The sequence below is a fragment of the Diabrotica virgifera genome, chromosome 8 (assembly GCF_917563875.1).
Source record: "Diabrotica virgifera virgifera chromosome 8, PGI_DIABVI_V3a".
Taxonomy (NCBI): Eukaryota; Metazoa; Arthropoda; class Insecta; order Coleoptera; family Chrysomelidae; genus Diabrotica; species Diabrotica virgifera.
In genome coordinates, this window is record NC_065450.1 from 170,222,573 (window position 1) to 170,247,315 (window position 24,743).

Here is a 24,743-nt window from a genome sequence, read left to right on the forward strand (position 1 = left end):
TTATGGTATAGAGTATAGCTCTCCATGAGTGCCAAGTTTTAAACTTAACTGATAACAACTAATGGATACCCTTTTATCCAAAATTTTATGAAAATTTTGAATGGTCATATTGGTATTAATTCCACAACCCCTTCCTATAACAATAGGCCCATTGTTGGATGTTATTGCAGTAGTTCTACTGGAAATACTTACTAAAATTGTATGTATCTGCATCACTTAGAAGTCTACCCAAAAAGCTATTAATACTCTCTAAACCATCATTAATACATCTTGTATATATAATAGGATTTTTTTCAGAATCAGATATTTTATTAAGATTTACTTACCATGCTCTATCTATGTGCCAGGCACTTAACAGTCTATTAGGAGCAATACCCATTACATTTGACGAGGCATTGTAAAAGGTGTCATATGAAAACATTTGACTATACATATAATACCAACACAGACATGTATTTAAAAAAATTGGTAAATAAAAGTAGGTATCTTTTCTATTTGAAAATAAGAAAGCAGTACAAAATCCATTCCCAAATTCATCTTTTACTAATACTGTCATAAGTTCAAAGTCATAGGAATTGAGCCCATGAGTTCCATCGATTGCGATAAAGGATTTGCCAAACTTAATTAACATTTCCTTTTGGCACAGTATTAAGGAAAATAAGACAAAAATCATAAATGTTAAATTCAGAATGAATATCCATTAGTATGCCCTGTTGTTTGTAAAATAATATTGGAAAAAATAAATAATCTGTAAGCATTCAACCCAAAAATAAACACTGGTTGCATCATCATTGTACATATACCCATCTTTCAAATCAATGCCATAAGAGAGTTTAATGTTTGTGATATCTCTTCTTGTAAGTAAATTAATTCTTTTTAATTTGCCTCCTATGCTATTATGCTATCCTGGACAGTCTGAAGTTTACTAAAAAAGTAAAATATAGGTATAGGAGAATCAAACACACTAGTTTGAAATTGTAAACTGTAGTAAATATTCATGAGTATAGGCGGGTTGACATTACTAGTGAATAACGAACGTGGCTCACGCTTACGTATTTTGCCCGTGCTATTGTTAGATATTTTATTATCTATTTTCAAACTCAAGCAGTACATTTGTATTTATGCAATGGCTCACGCTTACATATTTTGCCCGTGCTATTGTTAGATATTTTATTATCTATTTTCAAACCCAAGCAGTACATTTGTATTTATGCAATGCATAGATACAAATGTACTGCTCGAGTTTGAAAATAGATAATAAAATATCTAACAATAGCAGGGGCAAAATACGTAAGCGTGAGCCACATTCGTTATTCACTAGTAATGTCAACCTGCCTTAATATTTAAAAAGTGGTTTAGTGGTAACATTCTTGTTTTAAATTATATTGTGTATATCGACGGCGGAAAGGCAGGACCTCATAACTGAAAAAATTGTATAAAATGAGTTACTTCGGTTTTCGCTTTAGAATAAGTGTATCAGCACCTATTAAACAGCTTTTAGAGCTGGGAAAGCCTTTTGGAAGCCTTCCGGAAACTTTCCCAGCTGTAATCGCTGTTTAATAGCTGCCAATAAACTTATTCTAAAGCGAAAACTGAAGTAACTCATGTTATAAAAAATTTTCAGTTACAAAGTTTTGCCTTTCCGCTGTCGATATGCAAATATTTTACTTACATTTTTGAAGAAAGTCTCAAAATAAACTTTGAAGAGATATTTATCTGATTTTGGTATTTATGTAAGTGCTCTATATCATCCTCATGCCCATAATGTGTTTTAAAACAGTTTCATTATTTTTAGATACTATTATTCGACTAGTACACCAAATAGACATTTTGCAGGATCCTTGGGATTTTAAAGCTCATTCTCTATCTTGTTTTGAAAAATAATTTTTTGAGGATCACATACATATACATTCATAATAAGATGTTTCATGTTCTTGTACTCTTGTTCTCTGTTCTCTTCCTGTGCCATCCATACAGTACAAATCTAAAAAAAACAACATAACAGGTGATTACATGGGCAGTTATACTACTTACAGCTTACTTTGTATCTAATCTATTATCTAGTTTATTAGTATTTAGATTACTCTATTAGTATCTACCTACATAAAACTATCTTTGAAATCTAAATTTTTGATATCAACATCAACCTTAATACTTAAAAAATAAATAATAATGTGGAAGTTACACGTACCTAGGTACCTAAAAGTTTTTGAATTGCAATTTTATCAACTGGAAAAGACTTCCAACATAATGAGTTTTAAATTATGACAAAGCCACAATATTTATTGTTTCAATTTACATGTAAATAAAATAATCTTAATCACTTGTAAAAGTAAGGTTAAGATTTTTGACTTGAGAAAACAGAACTGTCAAATTTAAAACCAAACTGCTGTAAAATTTTAAAATTCCCGCTAAAAGGAATCTGGCAACATTGCCGTCGTTTGCTGGACATTTAATCTCTCCCCGTATTTCCGGAGTGAGCGTTTCAAGGGACAGCTTCAAGACAGGGGAATAGGGACAAATTTCGTCAGTATCCGACATCCTCAAAGTAATCCTTCAGAGCGTTTTATACAGGAGACTACGAAATTCCTTCGCATTGCTGCAAATGGACAACATAGACGATGGGACAGGAAAGTGGCAGAAATAGAAAACTACTTAAACACGATTCCAAGTACGGTGACAAAAGAGACTCCGGAATATATCATGAAGGGTGTCATGCCATTACGGCCATGGGAAGAACCTGAGCAGAGGGAATACCAAGGAGTCTTGGAAATTGTGCAGAGGAGGCTGCAGCGCAGTAATGAAAAATATCTCCAAAGACAAAATCATAATAGGAGACGACGCCCAGTGACTTTTCAGAAGGGAGAAAAGATGCTGGTAAGGGCATTACGAGTATCAAATCTCACTGGGGACGTTTGCGCAAAACTAATGCCTATTTTCGAGGGTCCATACATCGTGCACAATGAAAATGGAATAAACAGTTATGTACTGAGGCATGTGGATTCAGAAAAGATACGAGGAGTTTACAATATCCATGATGTGTACAAATACCACGAATAAAGACAAATGCATAAAATTTAAGGTAGGATAAGAGAATTAGGTTAGGATAATATGATAAAAAGAGAAAAGTGTTGTTGTCGAGAGAAAATCAAATTTTTTTTTGTTGCACTTAATAATACGAATTTTATCTCAAAACAAGGCGGGGATCTTATTGTGTTTGCATTTTATCAATCAAAGGCAAAATAAAAAAATTAAATTAAATTTTTTTTAAATAACGCGGGCACATAAATTTGATACACCCTGTATATTGAGCTGTTTTAAAATTTATTAGAATTTAGTGAATGTAAATAGATTTCTCTTTTAATGAGCTTTCAGCGGAACCATTAAAGACTTTTGTGAATAATTAAAGTGAAAAGAACTATGTATTTAGATTTAAAATGGAAAAAAATTGTTTACTGTATAGGTAATTATCAATATTTCTCGAAATTGATAATTGAAAAGAAAGTTGGAATTTTAATATCTTCATTTCAATACGAGTATATGTGGGAGAGTTTCTCCGAAAGTAATTAGGATTGTCGGAACAAATTTGAGGGTGACTGTTGTTTGTCAAATGGAAAAGTCAATGTTCTGATTCTTGGAATGTGGAAGGGGAAAGATGGATTGAATGATTGAGAGAGGTTGAAAAATTATTCATTGTGTTGTTGGCAGCGAGAAAGAGCGGTCTCGACGTGTTAAGTGCAGAGATAGTTAGCATATATCAGTGGCTGGTTGATAGTGGAGAATAGTGTTGAAAAGTGAAATGAGAGACAGATCAAATCGATACGAAATACCTCTTTGATTCTGTATTATTGTGAGAAGGAGAGCAGAGAATTTTTGGAGTTTTGTTTGAATCGATGATAGTAAATATAGGTAATCTTGCGAAGACATAAATTTGTTTGGTTTAGTTTGTTTTACCAAAATCATCGGGAACAAACCGATAAATTGTTTTTTTTTGTAACGATAATAAATTTAAGTAGTATAAATTTCATTCGGACATCTGTGTCCACAGGTTTTTAGATTCGATAGATTTCATAGTATTAATTTGATAAATAAAAGACAATTCTGTATTTTTATTTTAATATTTTGCTTTATTTCTTTTCCCTATTTTATCCCGATTAGGATCAACTCAGAGATACTGAACCCACGAGAGAAGATAAGTATAACGTGAGATAATTTGGATTTTTTTTTAATAGTATAAAAAACACCCTGAGATTTTTTATTCAATTTTGATGTATGATTTGCGACAATTAAATAATTAATCAAATAAATAATAATTAATATAAATTAAATAAGAAGCAGATCACAACAATATATATATATATATATATATATATATATATATATATATGTTACAGTGAAAGTTGACGTTTCAGGGAAGGTTAACCTTTACTAGTCACGGTCGACTCTCGCTGGGCATCTTAGTGAAAGTTGAATTCTGAAATAACAAGATCAACTTTCACTAGTGAAGGTTGACCATTCTTAGTGAACGTCAACCTCCCCTACAGCAGTCTAGGGAAAGTTACACAGACGTACAAACAAGATCAACATCCACTAGTGAAGGTTGACAATTCCTATAGTGAATGACAACCTCCTCTACAACAGTCTAGGGAAAGTTAGAGAGAAATAAAAGACTAATCTTAAATCACGTATACTTTTATAACAAAAGTAAATTTAGAATTTGAAAGATGAACAAATAAGAACAAAATAAAACGTGAAACTATAGTCTACAATTTAAAGACTATAATAGAGACGAAAATACTATAGTCAACAATAATAAAATTATTTGTTGCAACATGATAATGCTTTATGGCATTTGGAATTGCATAAAACATTGTTTTTTATGCAGTAACACTTCTTTGTTTGGCACTTCTTGTTACAACTGCACTTAAAAAATCCTTGCCCACTTCCGGTTGACTGAGTAGTAGCAACTGTTCGTAAAGTAAGTGTCTTTTCCATTGGAATTTCATCTTCTTTTATAATGTTTACTGGACAAGTATTAAACTGGGATCTGCAAATAAAAAGATACTTGCAGGCTTAAATGTAAAATTACTAATTATTATACTATGCGGTATTAAATACGTTCAAACAAGTTAAACTTCATAAAAGTATTAAAAATGTAAACTAAATTGACGACAGGTCAAGGTCGTTCGCCCGCCGTGCACATCCGCCAGATGTTCAACATTCCCTAGGCTGATTCCGTGAAGGTTCACCTTCCCTAGTGAAAGCTGATATATATTTTCTACTATCAACATTCACTGGTCATTTCAGTGAAGGTCGACAATCACTAGCGACGGTACACCTTGACTAATATTCAGCTTTCACTGTAACATATATATATATAGATATATATATATATATATATATATATATATAACAATTTTGAGTTTCGGTGGGTTGGAGTCAATAAAAGGGCTACTAGAAGACTATTTTTTAATTACTCAAGCTTTCGAATGTGTTTACATTCATTTTCAAGAGCTAAAAAGTAACTGATAAAGTGGAACAAAGATCATGTAAAAATACAACTTACCAGATAAATCTAGATTGGTAATTAAACTTGCTTACATAAATAAATACAAATAAGAGAAAAAATGTTAATAATCATCAAATGAATTCTTCCCAGACTGAATATTATAAAATAACTGCCAAAAGATTTAAATTTTTTGAATTTTGAATTTGAAATATAGATATTAAAATGAATTTTCAAAATTTTTAAGTCAATGTCAGTGAAAAAGTATGTCAAACATAGACAAGTAGCTAAAATTGGGATATATTTAACTATATTACTGACATGATAATTTATTAAAAAAAAGAAGATGTAAATAAGTAAAAGAAAAGAAAAAAAAAATTAAAAATTATTTTCGTAGTTTACAGAAGCACAAACGAATGTAACAGGATACGAAAAAAAAAATTTTACATGTTATGGTGCTATGAATAAATTATAAAGAAATTATGTAGTTATAAATTTTACTTAAATTCTGAATTTCTGATCTTTTATTTAAACTATGATCACTTCTGCTTATAGATACCATTTCTAAAAAAGTCCTTTTGAATTTATTATCTTCATTGCACAAAATTTGAATGTTGTCAAAGTCCATTACATGGTCTTTTTTAATCACATGTTCTGCCAAAGCACATGACGGTTTTTTTATTCTGCAATCGCTTTTGTGAGAAATAACGCGATTGGACAAATTCCTCCCAGTCTCGCCAATATATACAGCCTCACATTGAGTACAATTAATTCTGTATACTACATTAATTTTCTCTAATTTATCTATGGGATATTTTGTCTTAGAATACAGAGATGAAATAGTTTTGATGTTTTTCGTTGTTATTTTTATATTGTCAATGGCCTTTAAAATTTTAGTTAACTTAGGTGTTAATGATGGTATGTAGGGGAGTGAATGATAATAGATGACTTGATTAACAGAAGCAGAGTTTTGAGATCTCACAACAGATGGTGTCAGATTATTAACATGAACCATGTTGGAAAAAAGCATCCTGTGTAGCATGTGTGGAGGATAAGAGTTCTCAATCAAAATAGTTTTTAATACTAGAAGATCTTCTTGCAGGTAATCTGGATGAGATAGTCTTGTGACACGTTTTTTTAAACCAGTTATAAGGTTCATTTTCATTTTGTTAGGATGATGTGAGTAATAACTTATAAACCTATTACTGCACATGGGTTTTCTGAACCATCTAGTTTTTAAAATATTGTTTATAGTTCTAACAATTCTCATGTCAAGAAATGGTAGAGAATTATCAACCTCTTCCTCAACTGTGAATTTTATGTGTTCATTATGGCTGTTAAAAATGTTGATGGTTTCATAAATTTTATCTATGGGAAGTGCTAAAACCAAATCATCCACATATCTCTTAATGAAAGGAATAAAAAAATTGCAATTATTAACGCAATCAATAATGACATCATCCATGACATAGCTACTCAGAATGGGTGAAAGACTAGAACCCATAGGGCTACCAAAAATTTGTTTGTAGAAAACACCATTAAAAATGAAAATATTTGAGTCAAAAACAAAGTTGATGAGTGATTTGAAATGCAATAAGTCAATAGTAGTGTGTTGTGAAATCTCATTCCAATGCTTTTCTACACTGTTTATGATTAAGTCTAAAGGCAAATTGGTGAAAAGGGATGTTACATCAAAACTAACTAACATGTAATCGGGTGGTAATTGAAAATTATTGATAAAAGAACTGAAGTCAAATGAATCTTTAATGTGCATGTTGTTATTAACATTATAAGAATTAGTTAAGATGTCAGTGAGGAGCTGTGCTATTTGTCCATTGGGAGTGTCTATAGATGACACAATCGGTCTCATAGATAAAGTGGGTTTGTGTATTTTAGGTAGAGCATAGAAACGTGGAGCAATAGAATTGTATACTTTAAGTTCCTTTGCTCTTTTGTTGTCTATAAATTTCTTTTTGTGCAATTCAGATACTAAATTATTAGCTTTCTGTTGTAGTGTACAAACAGGACTCCTTCTAAGTTTAGTGTAATACTTAGAATCATTTAATAGTTCTCCAGTTTTTTGAAAGTAATCCTCTTTCCACATCGCAACAGTTACGTTACCTTTATCGCTTTTGACAATATAAATCTCAGGATGGTTTTTAAGAAATTGTTTGGTTTGTATATAATATTTATTTAAAAAATGATCTGTTAATTCTTTATGTAAGAAGTTAGTAATAACATTTGTACATTTAGATCTAACAATATCCTTTTGACAATTATTGAGTGGTCTGATCGTTGACTCAATATCAGCAAGTAAATGTGGAACTCTAATATCTGATTTAGATGGACATAATGAAAACTTAGGTCCCAGTGCTAAAAGTTTTTTTACTTCAAAAGGAAACTCAATAGAAGTTAAATTCTTAAACCATTTCTCCTGAAATTGTATCTTATCAAAAGCTTCAATTTTTAAGTTATTAAATTTATTAATTTGTGTTCTTTTAATTTGATGAAAATGTGTGTTATATCTGATCCTCTGTCTACGATTAAATTCATTGAAAGTATGAAAATTTAAAACATTATAAGCTTTAGAACGCAATTGATTTAATTCTTTTTCAAAAAAGTAAATATCAGCAAAAGTGATCTTAATCTCCATATTAATAATATTTTTTTGAAAACCTGTTACATAATCTTTGGGCATTATGGTGAATATTTCCAGTACGGTGATGTAGGACGGAATTGACATTAATAAGGCTATCTGTAACATGTCTAGGGAAACATCCATTGGATTTACATTTAAGCAAAAAATTCCTCTGATTGTGTAAAGCAGCAAGTTTGATGGTAATTCTGGTCCACTCTTTCAGAACTCTGACTGTGGATTGCCCATAATCGTTTCGGATGTCATCGAAAAAACCCATATTCTTCTACTTAAAGTAAAGAAAAAAGAAGTACTTTGTTGACTTGTTTGGATAAAACAATTTTGAGTTTCGGTGGGTTGGAGTCAATAAAAGGGCTACTAGAAATGTTATGGACAAACTTCTGATAGAATGGACTGTAATATATTATATTAAAAACTTCTTGTATTCAGCTAAAAAATTAATTACAAATTGTTAAAAAATGTGATTTTATATTATGACAATCAATCTAATAATTTTAATGACAATCTATATATATATATATATATATATATATATATATATATATATATATATATATATATATATAATTTTGAGTTTCGGTGGGTTGGAGTCAATAAAAGGGCTACTAGAAGACTATTTTTTAATTACTCAAGCTTTCGAATGTGTTTACATTCATTTTCAAGAGCTAAAAAGTAACTGATAAAGTGGAACAAAGATCATGTAAAAATACAACTTACCAGATAAATCTAGATTGGTAATTAAACTTGCTTACATAAATAAATACAAATAAGAGAAAAAATGTTAATAATCATCAAATGAATTCTTCCCAGACTGAATATTATAAAATAACTGCCAAAAGATTTAAATTTTTTGAATTTTGAATTTGAAATATAGATATTAAAATGAATTTTCAAAATTTTTAAGTCAATGTCAGTGAAAAAGTATGTCAAACATCGACAAGTAGCTAAAATTGGGATATATTTAACTATATTACTGACATGATAATTTATTAAAAAAAAAGAAGATGTAAATAAGTAGAAGAAAAGAAAAAAAAAATTAAAAATTATTTTCGTAGTTTACAGAAGCACAAACGAATGTAACAGGATACGAAAAAAAAATTTTTACATGTTATGGTGCTATGAATAAATTATAAAGAAATTATGTAGTTATAAATTTTACTTAAATTCTGAATTTCTGATCTTTTATTTAAACTATGATCACTTCTGCTTATAGATACCATTTCTAAAAAAGTCCTTTTGAATTTATTATCTTCATTGCACAAAATTTGAATGTTGTCAAAGTCCATTACATGGTCTTTTTCAATCACATGTTCTGCCAAAGCACATGACGGTTTTTTTATTCTGCAATCGCTTTTGTGAGAAATAACGCGATTGGACAAATTCCTCCCAGTCTCGCCAATATATACAGCCTCACATTGAGTACAATTAATTCTGTATACTACATTAATTTTCTCTAATTTATCTATGGGATATTTTGTCTTAGAATACAGAGATGAAATAGTTTTGATGTTTTTCGTTGTTATTTTTATATTGTCAATGGCCTTTAAAATTTTAGTTAACTTAGGTGTTAATGATGGTATGTAGGGGAGTGAATGATAATAGATGACTTGATTAACAGAAGCAGAGTTTTGAGATCTCACAACAGATGGTGTCAGATTATTAACATGAACCATGTTGGAAAAAAGCATCCTGTGTAGCATGTGTGGAGGATAAGAGTTCTCAATCAAAATAGTTTTTAATACTAGAAGATCTTCTTGCAGGTAATCTGGATGAGATAGTCTTGTGACACGTATTTTTACATGATCTTTGTTCCACTTTATCAGTTACTTTTTAGCTCTTGAAAATGAATGTAAACACATTCGAAAGCTTGAGTAATTAAAAAATAGTCTTCTAGTAGCCCTTTTATTGACTCCAACCCACCGAAACTCAAAATTGTTTTATCCAAACAAGTCAACAAAGTACTTCTTTTTTCTTTACTTTATATATATATATATATATATATATATATATATATATATATATATATATATATGTAATGATATTTATAGGAATAAGGACAGCTGTGTTGCTCTAGAATAAAGTATTTTATTAAAACATGTTTTAATACAACATTTACAATATTTACCTAGAATAAAGAAACGACATTTAATGTCAATATTCCCAATCTATGATTATTTCTACAAATAAGTGAAAATAAAAGTTTCATAAATGCTTGACATTTCATAAATGACCACGTCTGTCAATCCAATCTCTTCTCAGCTAGTGACGGTTCGGCAGGCCAGGAGTGTGTTCCGAATTTCTAACGTTGGCTGACTGCGTTCCAATTTGAAATTCCAATTTGAGATGACATCTTGGAGCACAGCAATATTAAAATGATGAAAGTATAATATGTAGTTTCATTACATCATCCTTCCCAAAGGTGAAAATATTCAAATATTTTCGTTACCATCTTCATCTTGACCTTCTTCCTGTATAGGGAATGGAACCAGCTTCGAGATATGGAATAGATTAGAGTCTGACTTCTTCCGATTCATATTTACTTTATAAATGGAATTTGATAGTTTTTCTGTTATTTCATATGGTCCAATTTTTAATTCGTCCAATTTTTTTCGGTTTAACCTGTTTCCATTTTCGACAAACACCAAATCACCTATGTTGAAGTCCACATGTTTACGGTTCTTGTCATAAATTTGTTTATTATATTTGTGAGATCTTTTCGTTCTTTCTAAAGCAAGATTTTTGTTTCTTATCCAATCTTTTTCTGAATCTACTTCTTTCAGTTCAGATGGCAGTGTTGTTACTTTTTTGCCATACATTAAATATGATGGTGAGAAACCAGTTACAGTATGTTCGGTATCATTGTATTTGCCCACACATTCTTGTGCTATTGTTGTCCAAGCTTTTTTTTCTTTTGTCTCGTTAATTCTACACCTAATTTTATTAACCAGGGTTTGATTTAGTCTCTCATTGAGACCATTAGAAAAAGGAGAGTTAGCAGCAGTGAATATTAGTTTCGTAGACTTTTTCTCTAAAAACTTTTTAAAATCATTTGAATTTATTCCTGGATATTGGTCTGATAGAATCATTTCGATTTGATCATTTTCTGGAATACTATTTACAAGTTTAATGAAATCATTTGCAGTTTGAGTTTTCGATGTCAATATATATGCATATCGTGTGAAGTGGTCTACTAGAATATGTAAATATTTTTTTGTAGAACGGGAACCTCCAAAACCTCCTACTGTGTCTATACTGACAATGCTGAAAGGCTTTGTGGCTGGTCCCAAATGTGACATTAATCCGAATTTTTCTAATCCCCTTGATTTATTTCTAATGCATACTGAGCATTTTTGGCAGGTTTCTCTAATGTTTTTTGTTAAGTTTTTTGCTGTATAATATGTTCCAATCATATTATGCATTTGTTTCACTCCTATGTGACACAAGTTTCTATGAACGTTTTTTAAAAATTCTCTACTAAAGTCTTCAGTCAAAAGGATTTTTTCTCTTCCTTTTATATTTTTGTAATAAACATTATGTTTATTTATTAATTTATACTTATTTTCCTGTATGTCTCTATTTTTTTCTTGATCTTCCAGTATATCTTGGATAGTTATTGAATTTACAATTTTTAACTGTTCCTCAGTATTTTTATCTGGGCCTAGGACAGGATTTCTGCTAAGGCAATCAGCTTCTAAGTTATGTTTCCCAGGACAATATTTAACATCAAAATCATATTGTGATAAATAATATGTTAGATCTCCTAGTTCCTCATCAGTCCTAGATTTTATATTCATATTTTCTAATGGTTTATGATCAGAAAAAACAGTAAATTTCTTACCAATTAAGTAATGTTGCCAATACCTAACACATTCTTTAATGGCCAAACACTCCAAGTATATGGCCTTTTTTCTTTTTTGAACTTCATTTAATTTTTTTGAAAAATAAGCCACTGGTTTTTCTTCTTTGTTTTCCTGTGGTTGTTTTAATACCCCTGCTACTCCCAATAAGCTGGCATCAGTATAAATATGTATTGGTAGATTTGGATCAAATATAGTTAATACAGGTTGAGTTAACAATATGTTTTTTAATTTGTCAAACGAATTTTGGCATTCTGTAGTCCAAATAAATGGTTGTCCTTTTCTCAACAGGTTGTGTAATGGGTTCAATGTTATTGCAATGTTTGGCACATATTTGTGGTAAAAATTTATCTTTCCTAGAAATTGTCTTACATGTTTTTGTGTTCTAGGTATTGGAAATTCCTTTATTGAAATTAAGTTGTCCTTCAGTGGTCGTACACTATTATTTTGTATTATATGACCCAAGTATTTTACAGATTCCGCAGCAAATGTGCATTTTGTAAGCTTTAATCTGAATCCTTCACTTTTGATAGCTGTAAATAGTTGTGTTAGATGTCTGATATGTTCTGAGAATGATTTTGAAAAAACTAGTATGTCATCTATGTAGCTCACTGCAAAGTCAGCAAGTTTGTGTTTTCTTATTATATTACACATTATTCGCTGAAATATAGCTGGGGATGTTTTCAGCCCAAATGGTAAACAAGTCCACTGAAAATGTCCCTCTTGTGTAACAAATCCTGTTTTGTATCTATCTGTAATACGCATAGGAATTGACCAAAATGCAGAATTGATATCAAGGGTTGAGAAAAATTTACAGTTTCTCGTCTTTTGCATTAAATCTTCAATATGAGGAAATGGTTGTGATTGTGGCACAACAATTTTATTCAGGTCTCTAAAATCAATGCATAATCGTGATTTTGTATTTTCCTCTCTCTTGTAAGCTAATGTAACTGGTGCTGCGAAGGGGCTGTATGATTCTTCGATTAGCTTTTTGTCTAATAGCATTGCAATTTGCTTTTCAATTTCCTTTCTATCCTCAATTGAGTTTCTATATGGCCTTCTGCTGCAATATTTTTCTTCTAATAAATCAATGTGTGCTTCATAATCCTTTACTGTTCCTACATCATACTTATCTTTGGCAAATATGGATTTGTTTTCATTTATTAATTCATCTATTCTTAATTGTTGATAGCGATCTAAATGTTTTACATAAATTTCAAAAATTTGATTTTCAAAGTGTTCATTAAAATTTATTAAATGTTTATTTCCCATTTCATTTGACATATCAGATACCTTTGAATTATCATTTGTTTCCTTAGAAGCAAATATTATTTCTTCATTAATTTCCTTAGAAATTTTAGCATTTGTTTGAAAAGTTTTTTCTATTTCCTTAGAAATAGTATCTATATGTATAGGTGGTTTTTGACTTATTTTCAGGTTTTCATCTTGACATAAATAAAAATTTTTTATAGTCTAAACCAATTAGAAAATCATAATCAAAATTATCCTTGTCAATCACAAAGACTTCAGTTTCTTTTTCTACGTCAAAAATTTTTATACTTAATTTGACCATTCCATTTGTTTTTTTAAGGCCATTAATAGTTTTTAAATTAGTACCTCTAGGATTAATTAGTCTTTCATTATTTATTTTCAACAATTTTGAATTTATTAATGAGACATTTGAACCTGAATCATATATTCCAAAAATCTCAAAATTGCTATTCAGTACTAATTTTACTTTTATTAATGGCAACACTAGCAGTTTTTTTGATTTTCATTTTGTAGTTCACATTCTATTTCTGAGTTGTTGATAAGTTGAATTTGACTATCTTTGTCATTGTGATTATCTTTTGCCTTATACCAACATGCTGATTCTAAGTGGTAACGTGTTCCTTTTTTAAGCTTTTCACAAATACTGCATATGTGTTTTTGTTCTTTGTATAATCTTTGGCTGGTTTTGTATTGTTTTTCTTCAACTTTTTCTTTAAAATCTAAGAATACTTTCTGTCTTTTACCTTGCTTGTTTACCAAGTATTCATTCTTGTTCAACTCACTAAATAGATGAGTAGTTGAAATCAATGAATATTTATCAAGTTTATTCATTATGTCGTCTGGCAAACCTAATACAATAAGGTTTATTAATGTGTCATTGTCGATTGTTTTATTTACTTCCAATAATAATCTTTCTTTTTTTGTTGCATATTCTATAAGAGAACCACTTTGATATTTGAATGTGAATGCGTATTTGATTTGAGACCAACCTTTCTTTTCATATGCATCACAAAAGTTTGTTTTCCAAATTTTCCAATCTGATTGTACTGTGTATTTAATTATCATGCTACTGTACCAATCTAAACATTGTTTTTCAAGTAAGTATTTTAATGACTCTATTTTCTGTTCATCATCTATGATTTCAAATCGTTCGCACTCTCTCTCAAAGTCTTCCATCCACTGACAAGCATTCGGTATTTTTATAGAAAATTTTTCAATCAAAAAACTTTCAGTTACTCTGCTTAAATTTTTTATTGATGGTATTTCTTTTTCATAAGTAGCAACTACAGATTGTGTTTTCTCATCTAAATACTGTTCCCCAAATTGTAAATTCTCACCATCATCTAAATATATCTTTCTCATTTCAATATCTAATGGTACCCATAAATTTCTTTTTTGACCTCTTTTTTTCAAAGAATTTTTTACTTTCATAAATACATTAGATTTCGCTAGGTATGTATGTTTATTTACCTGCTTGAATTCTTCTGGGAGCTCAAAAACACGTCCATCTGGAGTTTCAATTGCTGTTATACATATTTCATTCGTTTTTCCATCTGCGGATCCCTGTATTGTAAACTGGAACTTTAATTTCTCCATTTTTTTGACTAGTAATGTCGTTTTGTAATGATATTTATAGGAATAAGGACAGCTGTGTTGCTCTAGAATAAAGTATTTTATTAAAACATGTTTTAATACAACATTTACAATATTTACCTAGAATAAAGAAACGACATTTAATGTCAATATTCTCAATCTATGATTATTTCTACAAATAAGTGAAAATAATTGATGGATTCGACCGTTACTTGATGGAAGTTCATTTTATCTAACAATAAAAAACTGAAAACGTTTGTTTTCTATACTTCCACAAAATTTATTATATCTAAGTGACTACAGCTGTTTCGGCGGAGTGCCTTTCTCAAGTAATATAGTTTACAATGTGTTTGCCTTTTTAATCTTCAACTGAAGAGGTTAAGGAGTGGGGAGCTGTTTGTCTCGAGTTGGTCATTCAGAATTATATCTGTATTTTTCAGTTTATTAATTTCCATAGATTCTAAAAAAGATAGCTTAAGGCCTTTATTTTGAATATGTAGAATTTTAAACTCTTCATTGAAAGAATGATTATGATCTAGAAGGTGAAGTGCGTATGTAGAAGTGTCTGTTTTTCTATTGTTGAATGCCCTTTTGTGTTCTGCTATCCGTTTGTCAAAAGTTCTGCCAGTTTGACCGATGTACGTTTTCGGACAGTCACCACAAGTTAGTTTGTACACACCACTCTGTAGTTGCTTTCTCTTTCGGCTTTTATTGTTCTTAATATATTTGCTTAAGTTGTTGTTAGTTCTGAAAGCTGGTGTTATTCCTTTCTTTTTTATGTATCTGGCTATTGTTGTTGTTATCTTGCCAGTATATGTGAGAGAGCAGAAGGTACTGGGTTCTTTCTGTGGTGGTGGATACACTAATTTCAGGGCTTTCTTATGGAGTTTTTGGTTTAAAATTTTGTTAACTGTTTGTTCGTTATAGCCGTTGTTTACTGCTATTTGTTTAATGATGTTTAGTTCTATTTCGAAGTTATTTTTTGTCATGGGAATTTCTGTCAGTCTATGTATCATGCTATGGTAGGCTGCTAATTTGTGTTGTGTAGGATGGGATGATGAATTGTGTATAGTTGTGTCAGTATGGGTAGGTTTATGATATATGGAGAACTCATGTTTGTTGTGTAGTCTGGAAATCGTTACATCTAGAAAGTTTATAGAGTTATTCTGTTCTGTTTCTACTGTAAACTCAATATTATTATGAAGTGAATTAATATATGATAGAAATTGGTCAAGTTGTCTGTTAGTTCCTGTAAAGCATACTAGTATATCATCCACGTATCTCCACCAATATAAGAACTGTTTAAATACGGGATGATTAGAAATTGTTGTTTCAAGTTGGTTCATAAATATATCTGATAGCAATGGGCTTAGAGGATTACCCATAATAAGTCCTGCACTGTTGTTTGTGTATATTTGATTATTGAATTCAAAATAGTCTTGATTTATGCAAATTTCAAGAAGGTGTAAAATTTCAGATGCAATGATCGGATTTGTACTATTATGGTCTAAAAGATTCTTAACTAAAACAAAAGTTTCTGTAGGAGGAACACTAGGAAAAAGATTTTTTACGTCAAATGAAATTAGTCTGGAGTTTTTGGGCAATTGAAAATGTTGTATTTTATTAACTAGTTCTAGTGTATTTTTTACGGTGAAAATAATTTTTTCACCGTAAAAAATACACTAGAACTAGTTAATAAAATACAACATTTTCAATTGCCCAAAAACTCCAGACTAATTTCATTTGACGTAAAAAATCTTTTTCCTAGTGTTCCTCCTACAGAAACTTTTGTTTTAGTTAAGAATCTTTTAGACCATAATAGTACAAATCCGATCATTGCATCTGAAATTTTACACCTTCTTGAAATTTGCATAAATCAAGACTATTTTGAATTCAATAATCAAATATACACAAACAACAGTGCAGGACTTATTATGGGTAATCCTCTAAGCCCATTGCTATCAGATATATTTATGAACCAACTTGAAACAACAATTTCTAATCATCCCGTATTTAAACAGTTCTTATATTGGTGGAGATACGTGGATGATATACTAGTATGCTTTACAGGAACTAACAGACAACTTGACCAATTTCTATCATATATTAATTCACTTCATAATAATATTGAGTTTACAGTAGAAACAGAACAGAATAACTCTATAAACTTTCTAGATGTAACGATTTCCAGACTACACAACAAACATGAGTTCTCCATATATCATAAACCTACCCATACTGACACAACTATACACAATTCATCATCCCATCCTACACAACACAAATTAGCAGCCTACCATAGCATGATACATAGACTGACAGAAATTCCCATGACAAAAAATAACTTCGAAATAGAACTAAACATCATTAAACAAATAGCAGTAAACAACGGCTATAACGAACAAACAGTTAACAAAATTTTAAACCAAAAACTCCATAAGAAAGCCCTGAAATTAGTGTATCCACCACCACAGAAAGAACCCAGTACCTTCTGCTCTCTCACATATACTGGCAAGATAACAACAACAATAGCCAGATACATAAAAAAGAAAGGAATAACACCAGCTTTCAGAACTAACAACAACTTAAGCAAATATATTAAGAACAATAAAAGCCGAAAGAGAAAGCAACTACAGAGTGGTGTGTACAAACTAACTTGTGGTGACTGTCCGAAAACGTACATCGGTCAAACTGGCAGAACTTTTGACAAACGGATAGCAGAACACAAAAGGGCATTCAACAATAGAAAAACAGACACTTCTACATACGCACTTCACCTTCTAGATCATAATCATTCTTTCAATGAAGAGTTTAAAATTCTACATATTCAAAATAAAGGCCTTAAGCTATCTTTTTTAGAATCTATGGAAATTAATAAACTGAAAAATACAGATATAATTCTGAATGACCAACTCGAGACAAACAGCTCCCCACTCCTTAACCTCTTCAGTTGAAGATTAAAAAGGCAAACACATTGTAAACTATATTACTTGAGAAAGGCACTCCGCCGAAACAGCTGTAGTCACTTAGATATAATAAATTTTGTGGAAGTATAGAAAACAAACGTTTTCAGTTTTTTATTGTTAAATAAGTGAAAATAAAAGTTTCATAAATGCTTGACATTTCATAAATGACCACGTCTGTCAATCCAATCTCTTCTCAGCTAGTGACGGTTCGGCAGGCCAGGAGTGTGTTCCGAATTTCTAACGTTGGCTGACTGCGTTCCAATTTGAAATTCCAATTTGAGATGACATCTTGGAGCACAGCAATATTAAAATGATGAAAGTATAATATGTAGTTTCATTACATATATATATATATATATATATATATATATATATATATATATATATATATATATATATATATATAATATCGCCGGTCCGGAATAACAATGACGTAATTGCAAAAAGCCACATTTCTCAGGAGAGCAAAAAAACGATTTTTAAATATTTAAAATAGGGATTCAATGAGAAGTAATCTTCCAGGAGCATCGATATGGCGTTTATGGTTAAAATGATGGCTTTTATTTTTATAACTAATGGTTCGAATTTCATTATCTTAATGTAATCCCCCTATTTCAACCCTTTTTACAGTTGCGTCATTTTTCATTTAAAATTTTTTAAATATTTAAAATGGCTATTAAATAAAGAATAAACATCCGGAGCATCGGTATGGCGTTTATTTTTACAATGATGGCTTTTAGTTTCATCCCGATTGGTTTGAATTTCATTATCTCAATTTAATCCCCCCATTTTCAACCGCATCTACAGTTGCGTCATTCTTGATCTGAAAATTTGTCTGTACAAAAAAACTATTTTTACATATTTTCTATGCCGTTTATTCTTACAGCGATGGCTCTTATTTTCATCCCCATTGGTCCGAATTTCATTTTCTTAATTTAGTCCCTACATTTTCAACCCTATTTACAGTTACGTCATTCTTTATCTGAAACAAGGTCTAAAATGGTGCGTATTTGAATAACGACGCAACTACCCTGTGGTGGCTCAGCACATAGTTACAGTTCTGTCGCTTTTGTATCATCTGTACACAGTATTTTAGAAGTTAATTACGCAATAGACAGGAATTGACAAAATTTGCAGTGACGTCATTCTTATTCCGGACCGGCGATATGAAGTCTGTAGACCCAGTAGAAGCAGTTGTAGCTAATGAAAAGTAAGTTCTTATTCGTCAAATCCCAAATAGAATATTTCACCGTGAAATAACAAAAAAAAACGGATCATAAGGTCGATCTCTGCGGGGTGCAAACTCCGCTTTAGCTTTACGTAATACATGGGACTTCACCAATACTACGTTTCGTACACAGATTTTTTAAAGTGTTTAAAAAAAGATTTATTGAAGTGAAAACTTCTTTAGGGACGTTGTGCGATTTTTTTGGATAGGGGAAAAGCATTGAATTCGCGACCGTCATCGCGACCGTCATTGCGACCGTCATCGCTTATGCTATATATTATTTGTATGTACATAATATATAAATTGTATAGAAGTATTCGCGACCGTCATAGCGACCGTCATCTTTTCAGCGAAATAAATTTTGTACGTATCTATAGTATGTGCATGTATACATAAATGGTATAGAAGTACATATTTAAATTTAAAATAAATGTAAAACAATTTTTGGATGGGGAAAAAGGATTTATTACGAGACCGTCATCGCGACCGTCATCGCGACAGTCACCTCTTCGACGAAATAAATTTTGTACGTTTACTTATTGAAGTAAAAACTTCTTTAGGGACGTTGTGCACTTTTTGGATGGGAAAATGTATTAAATTGGCGACCGTCATCGCTTCGAAGAAATAAATTTTTGAAGTGAAAACTTCTTGAGAGACATTGTGAATTGTGCACTTTTTGGATGGGGAAAAATATTAAATTAGCGACCGGCATCGCTTCGACGAAATAAATTTTTAAAGTGAAAATTTCTTTAGGGACGTCGTGCACTTTATAGATGGGAAAACAGTATTGAATTAGCGACCGTCATCGCGACCGTCACCGCTTCGAAGAAATAAATGTTTTAAGTGAAAACTTCTTGAGAGATGTTGTGCACTTTTTGGATGGGTTAAAAGTATTAAATTAGCGACCATCATCACTTCGACGAAATAAATTTTTGAAGTGAGAACTTCTTTAGGGACGTTGTGCACTTTTTGGATGGGGAAAAAGTATTAAATTAGCGACCGTCATCGCGACTATCATCGCTTCGATGAAATAAATATTTGAAGTGAAAACTTCTTGAGGGACGTTATGTACTTTTTTGATGGGGAAAAATATTAAATTAGGAAACTTCATCGCTTCGACGAAATAAATTTATGAAATGAAAATTTCTTTAGGGACGTTGTGCACTTCTTGGATGGAGAAAAATATTGAATTTGCGACCGTCATCACTTCGCTGAAATAAATTTTGTACGTATATAAATTATGTGTATGTATACATAAATATAGCACTTCTTTTTTATGGGGAAAAAGCATTGAGCTCGTAATTTATTTACTATAAGAAGTTTTCACTTCTGTCGGCACTCCCACGAGTGCGTCCATTTTTTTTTGATATTTACAAAAACTCCTAACATTAAAAGTAAGTGAGTTACGCTTAAAATATTGTTTTCCCCTTTTATTTTTTGGTAAAAAGAATCGCGAAAATCACCCCTTAATTAGCATCCCAAATAAAATTAAACGTTCCTGTTTCACAAGTTACTTTATTACTTTATTAAAGCGTGACTTTCGCGATTCTTTTTACCAAAAAATCAAAGGGATCAACAATATTTTGAGAGTAACTCACTTACTTTTAACGTTACAAGTTTTATTAAAATACGAATATTAATCTTTTTTTAAACACTTTAATTTTATAATGAGCTTTCCCCGAAAAGTGCTCCGTTTTTTGGTTATTTCACGTTGAAATATTCGATTTGGAATTTGACGAATAAGAATCTACTTTTAATAGCCTCCTTTAAATTGTCATTTTCTTCCGACATAGAAACGTCAACTCTACTTTGTTTTCGTTTAACGCAACTAAACGTCAACATAAAATTGAAATGTCAGATAAACAAATTTTATTTATTTATGTTAATGTAATGTTAAATTTTACAGTCACTATTTCCAAGGAAAACTGTTTATTTTGTATTTATTTATTTTTATTAGATATCAAATCTATATTATACGAGGTATGTCAAAAAATATGAAGTTCGATCAAGATTAAATTATCTTTATTTTTCACAATATTGAAAAGTGTTATTATAAAAAGTTGTTTGGAGTTAAAAACTATGTTCTAATATGCAATTATTACTTGCACAGCCTTCTAAAGATAAAAAAAATATTTGAAAATTTTTCTCAAATTACGGATACCAATGTCATTTTAATTCATAACTCTTTTATTATTAATTTTACAAAGAAAAGCTATTCCTCATAAAAAGATCTGCTTGGTCTAAAATCTAAGATGCAATCATCATATTATAGAATTTTATCAATTTTATTCGAGGTATGTCAAAAAATATGAATTTCGTTCGAGAGTAGAGTACCTTTTTAGTTCACAATATTTAAATTAGGATATAATTACATATTAAAACATAGCATTTAATACTAAACAACTTTTCATAATAGAAATTTTCCATATTATGAATTTAAATACGTAAATAAACAAAGTTTTCATTATGGTAATGCTCACATTTTCAGCTTGTTTTTTAATCAAATTGCAAAAATCAATATTTTTGGCCCGGACAATTTTTTTGTAAGTTTTTTGGACCATTCTGGATAAAAAGGTCTCGTATAATTTTTCTCTAAAGTTGATCATTTTCGAGTTATAAGCAATTTAAAATTGAAAAAAACGAAAAATGGCGATTTTCAAGGCTTAATAACTCGGTTAAAAGTTATTCTTATGAAAGTCAGAAAGTGACTAAATAAAAGCTTAATGCCCCCCCTACAAGATCCTGAAGAAATTTTTGTCATTATTTTATTACTAAGCTGTTATTCTTAAGTAAAAATATTGGGCGCCATGCACATGGTAGCCGGCCGTAAATGCTGAGTGCGAGAGAGATGCCACTCCGGTAATCCAATTGTGCATCTTACTTGTACTCACATTTACGGACGCCTACCACGTGTATGGCGCTCATTATTATTACTTAAAAATAACAGCTTAGTAATAAAATAATGACAAACATTTCTTTTCACGTGGGCGACTTCTTGAACCTTATTCTGGGATGTCTCACGAATGTAATTATGCAAAAAAATCTCTGGAAATATTTTTCCCAACGGACCCGCAGTTTTCGCCTTGTCTACTACTACGTTGTCGGTAACGAAATCATTCAGCATGATATCTCTTTAGAATCCATCAAAGATGCATCGTTTTAGAGTCAACTATAGTGAAAGAGTGTCAGTGGCTAAAACGTCTACTGCCATCCGACCTATCTACATCACACATACTTTAGTTCAGTTTTTAAGGCAAATGTTTATACATTCATACAAACAATGCTTAACTTAGGTTTAGATACATTTAAAGGAAATTTTTAATTGAATTGTTAGGTACTCCACATGTCATCAGCTTCATTGTCATAAAAGCCGCTTATTGTCTTATAGGCAGATTGAAGATCTCTTTTTTGTTTTGGCATAAATCCTTTAATTGATATTATCTATTTGTAAGAGTGGATACTTCTTTCGCTTATAGTCTTACACCGTTTATAATTCCTACGCATATTTTATTACTTCTTACAATATTTTTTATTAATTTTTATTTATAGCAATACTTTTAGCACTATAGTTTATCTTGTAAGACTTGTTTCATTTCCTTATTTTTATTTTATCAATTATCAACAACACAATAAAAGATATTTTAAAAACATATCTATCTAAACCGTTATAATTTAGTAATATTTTTTTTTCAGAACAAACACAACAAACCAGATACTACCAGGAAAGTACAAATAATGAAATTAGGATAAGTTAAGTATTTATTGAGATCAACAAACACATTTAATTTTCTATTCGATACACTTAATTTTGCCTGCTGACAATGTAATTGCAAAATACTGACATATTTTGTAAACACTGATGACAAATGAATGGATTGAAAAGAAAAGTAGGTACTTTGTGTCATAAGTCATAACATTTATAAATTGTTACATTTAAATATTTACTTACATTAAGTTGTTATATTGTATCACAGCTCTGAACCAAAACATTCAGCTGAACAATAGATGTTTTACACAGTTATAAAGTTGTTTTCTTTTTAATCCATTCACTCAATAAAATAATCATAAAAAGCTGCTGTCTATTAATTGTCACGTAGTTTTGAAAAGTTTTTTGTTACAACAGAACATGCATGTTGCATCGGTGGTTCAGTGGTTCAGTAAGAAAATACATGAAACAAGCTTATTAACTAAAACAACGAGTCATAGATCCGAAAATCGAAAGACTTCTTACATTGAAACCAAAATTCTGGGGCAACCTAGATCCGCGCAACCAAATTAAAAAAGAGACATAATTTATTAGTAATAAATTTTGCAAAAAACACAAACACAAAATACAATTTTTTTGAAACAATTAAAAACTAGGGGGAAATGCAGTTTTTGTTTTTATTTTATTCAGAGTTGGACCATTATCTCCAGATAGTTATTTCTGCTTCTCAGGCATTATCAATGGAGCTATGCAGTCACAACTCTGAACCAAACACCAACAGACTGCCTTATTTAAGGGAAATGACCGCGAATGCAATAAATCCACCTTTGAGACGCAAATCAGCGACATCTCTCGTAAAACGAGGAAGACGAAAAGTCTCAGATACAAAGTTTACTGCCATTAATAAAATAATAAACAATATTTTGAAACTAACACTTTTCGTTAAAATAATCTGCTTTCTGGTTGCATCTGGCAAAAACTACTTTGGTATGTAAATGTAACAATGTAACAAATAAAGAAAGAAACATAATTTATCAGTAATAAAGTGTACAAAAAAGCACAAACAGAAAAAACAACATTTTTGAAAAAATTAAAAGCTACTTGTTATAAAATATTTAATTACATAAGGTGTTCAAAATGACCTCCTAACAAATTTATGCATGCCTGAAAACGGTCAGTGAATGAGTTAGTTACACTACGAAGCATTTGTACATTAACACTTCGAAATACACTCTGTATTCTATTATTCATCTGATCCCTTGTTGTTGAAGATATTTTATAAAATTAATTTTTAACGTTACCTCAAAAAATTAGTCCATTTTATTAAATTCTGGTGATCTGGGTGGCCACGCTACTGGTCCATTTCTTCCACTCCATCTATCAGAAAACCGATCGTCAAGTTCACCTTGAATCAATGCATTATGGTGAACAGAATCACCGTCATGAAACAACATTTTTTCACGTATACGTGGAACGTCTTCCAACAATATGGACAGTTGATTCCCCAAAAAATCTAAATACATTTCACCATTTAGATTTTCTTCAACAAAATATGGCCCCACGACATAGTTACCAACAATACCTCACCACACGTTCAACGACCACGTAGTTTGACTGTGTGCCACAACGTGGTATGGATTAGTCGTGGCATAATAATGAAAGTTATGCCCATTAAGAGTAAACAGTAGCGATCAACAGGTAGCAACAAAATATAACTTCGGGATTTAGTATCATAAACTTTGGCAACAGTGCTATTCTTTGACATTATCTAAGATTAATATTTTGACAATATCATAGTCGCGCTAAATGGAAGTAATAGAAAACGATTTTATTATTAATGAATAGATATTTATAAAAATAAACCAAAATGGGTGAAAATTTTATGTTAAGATAGGTATTTAGAAAGGTATTTGCATGAAATATCTAATAATAAAACAATAATAAATAATCATTTTTTGT

The 24,743-nt window shown here is 30.6% G+C and overlaps 1 protein-coding gene and 1 long non-coding RNA gene across 2 annotated transcripts in view; one reads left to right on the top strand and one right to left on the bottom strand.

The window, feature by feature from the left end:
* LOC126889882 (uncharacterized) overlaps positions 1-24,034 on the top strand; it is a 66,922-nt gene extending 42,888 nt beyond the window's left edge. Inside the window, exon 3 of the mRNA XM_050658588.1 lies at positions 22,772-24,034. Within this exon, the coding sequence (XP_050514545.1) occupies positions 22,772-22,833 (62 nt within the window). The 3' untranslated portion in view covers positions 22,834-24,034. The remainder of the gene's footprint in view (positions 1-22,771) is intronic.
* LOC126889887 (uncharacterized) lies at positions 521-2,188 on the bottom strand. The gene is made up of 2 exons (XR_007700205.1): positions 1,673-2,188; positions 521-925 (listed from the first exon to the last, which is right to left on the bottom strand). It is a non-coding gene; the product is annotated as an uncharacterized LOC126889887 (long non-coding RNA).
* Positions 24,035-24,743: the final 709 nt, after the last annotated feature.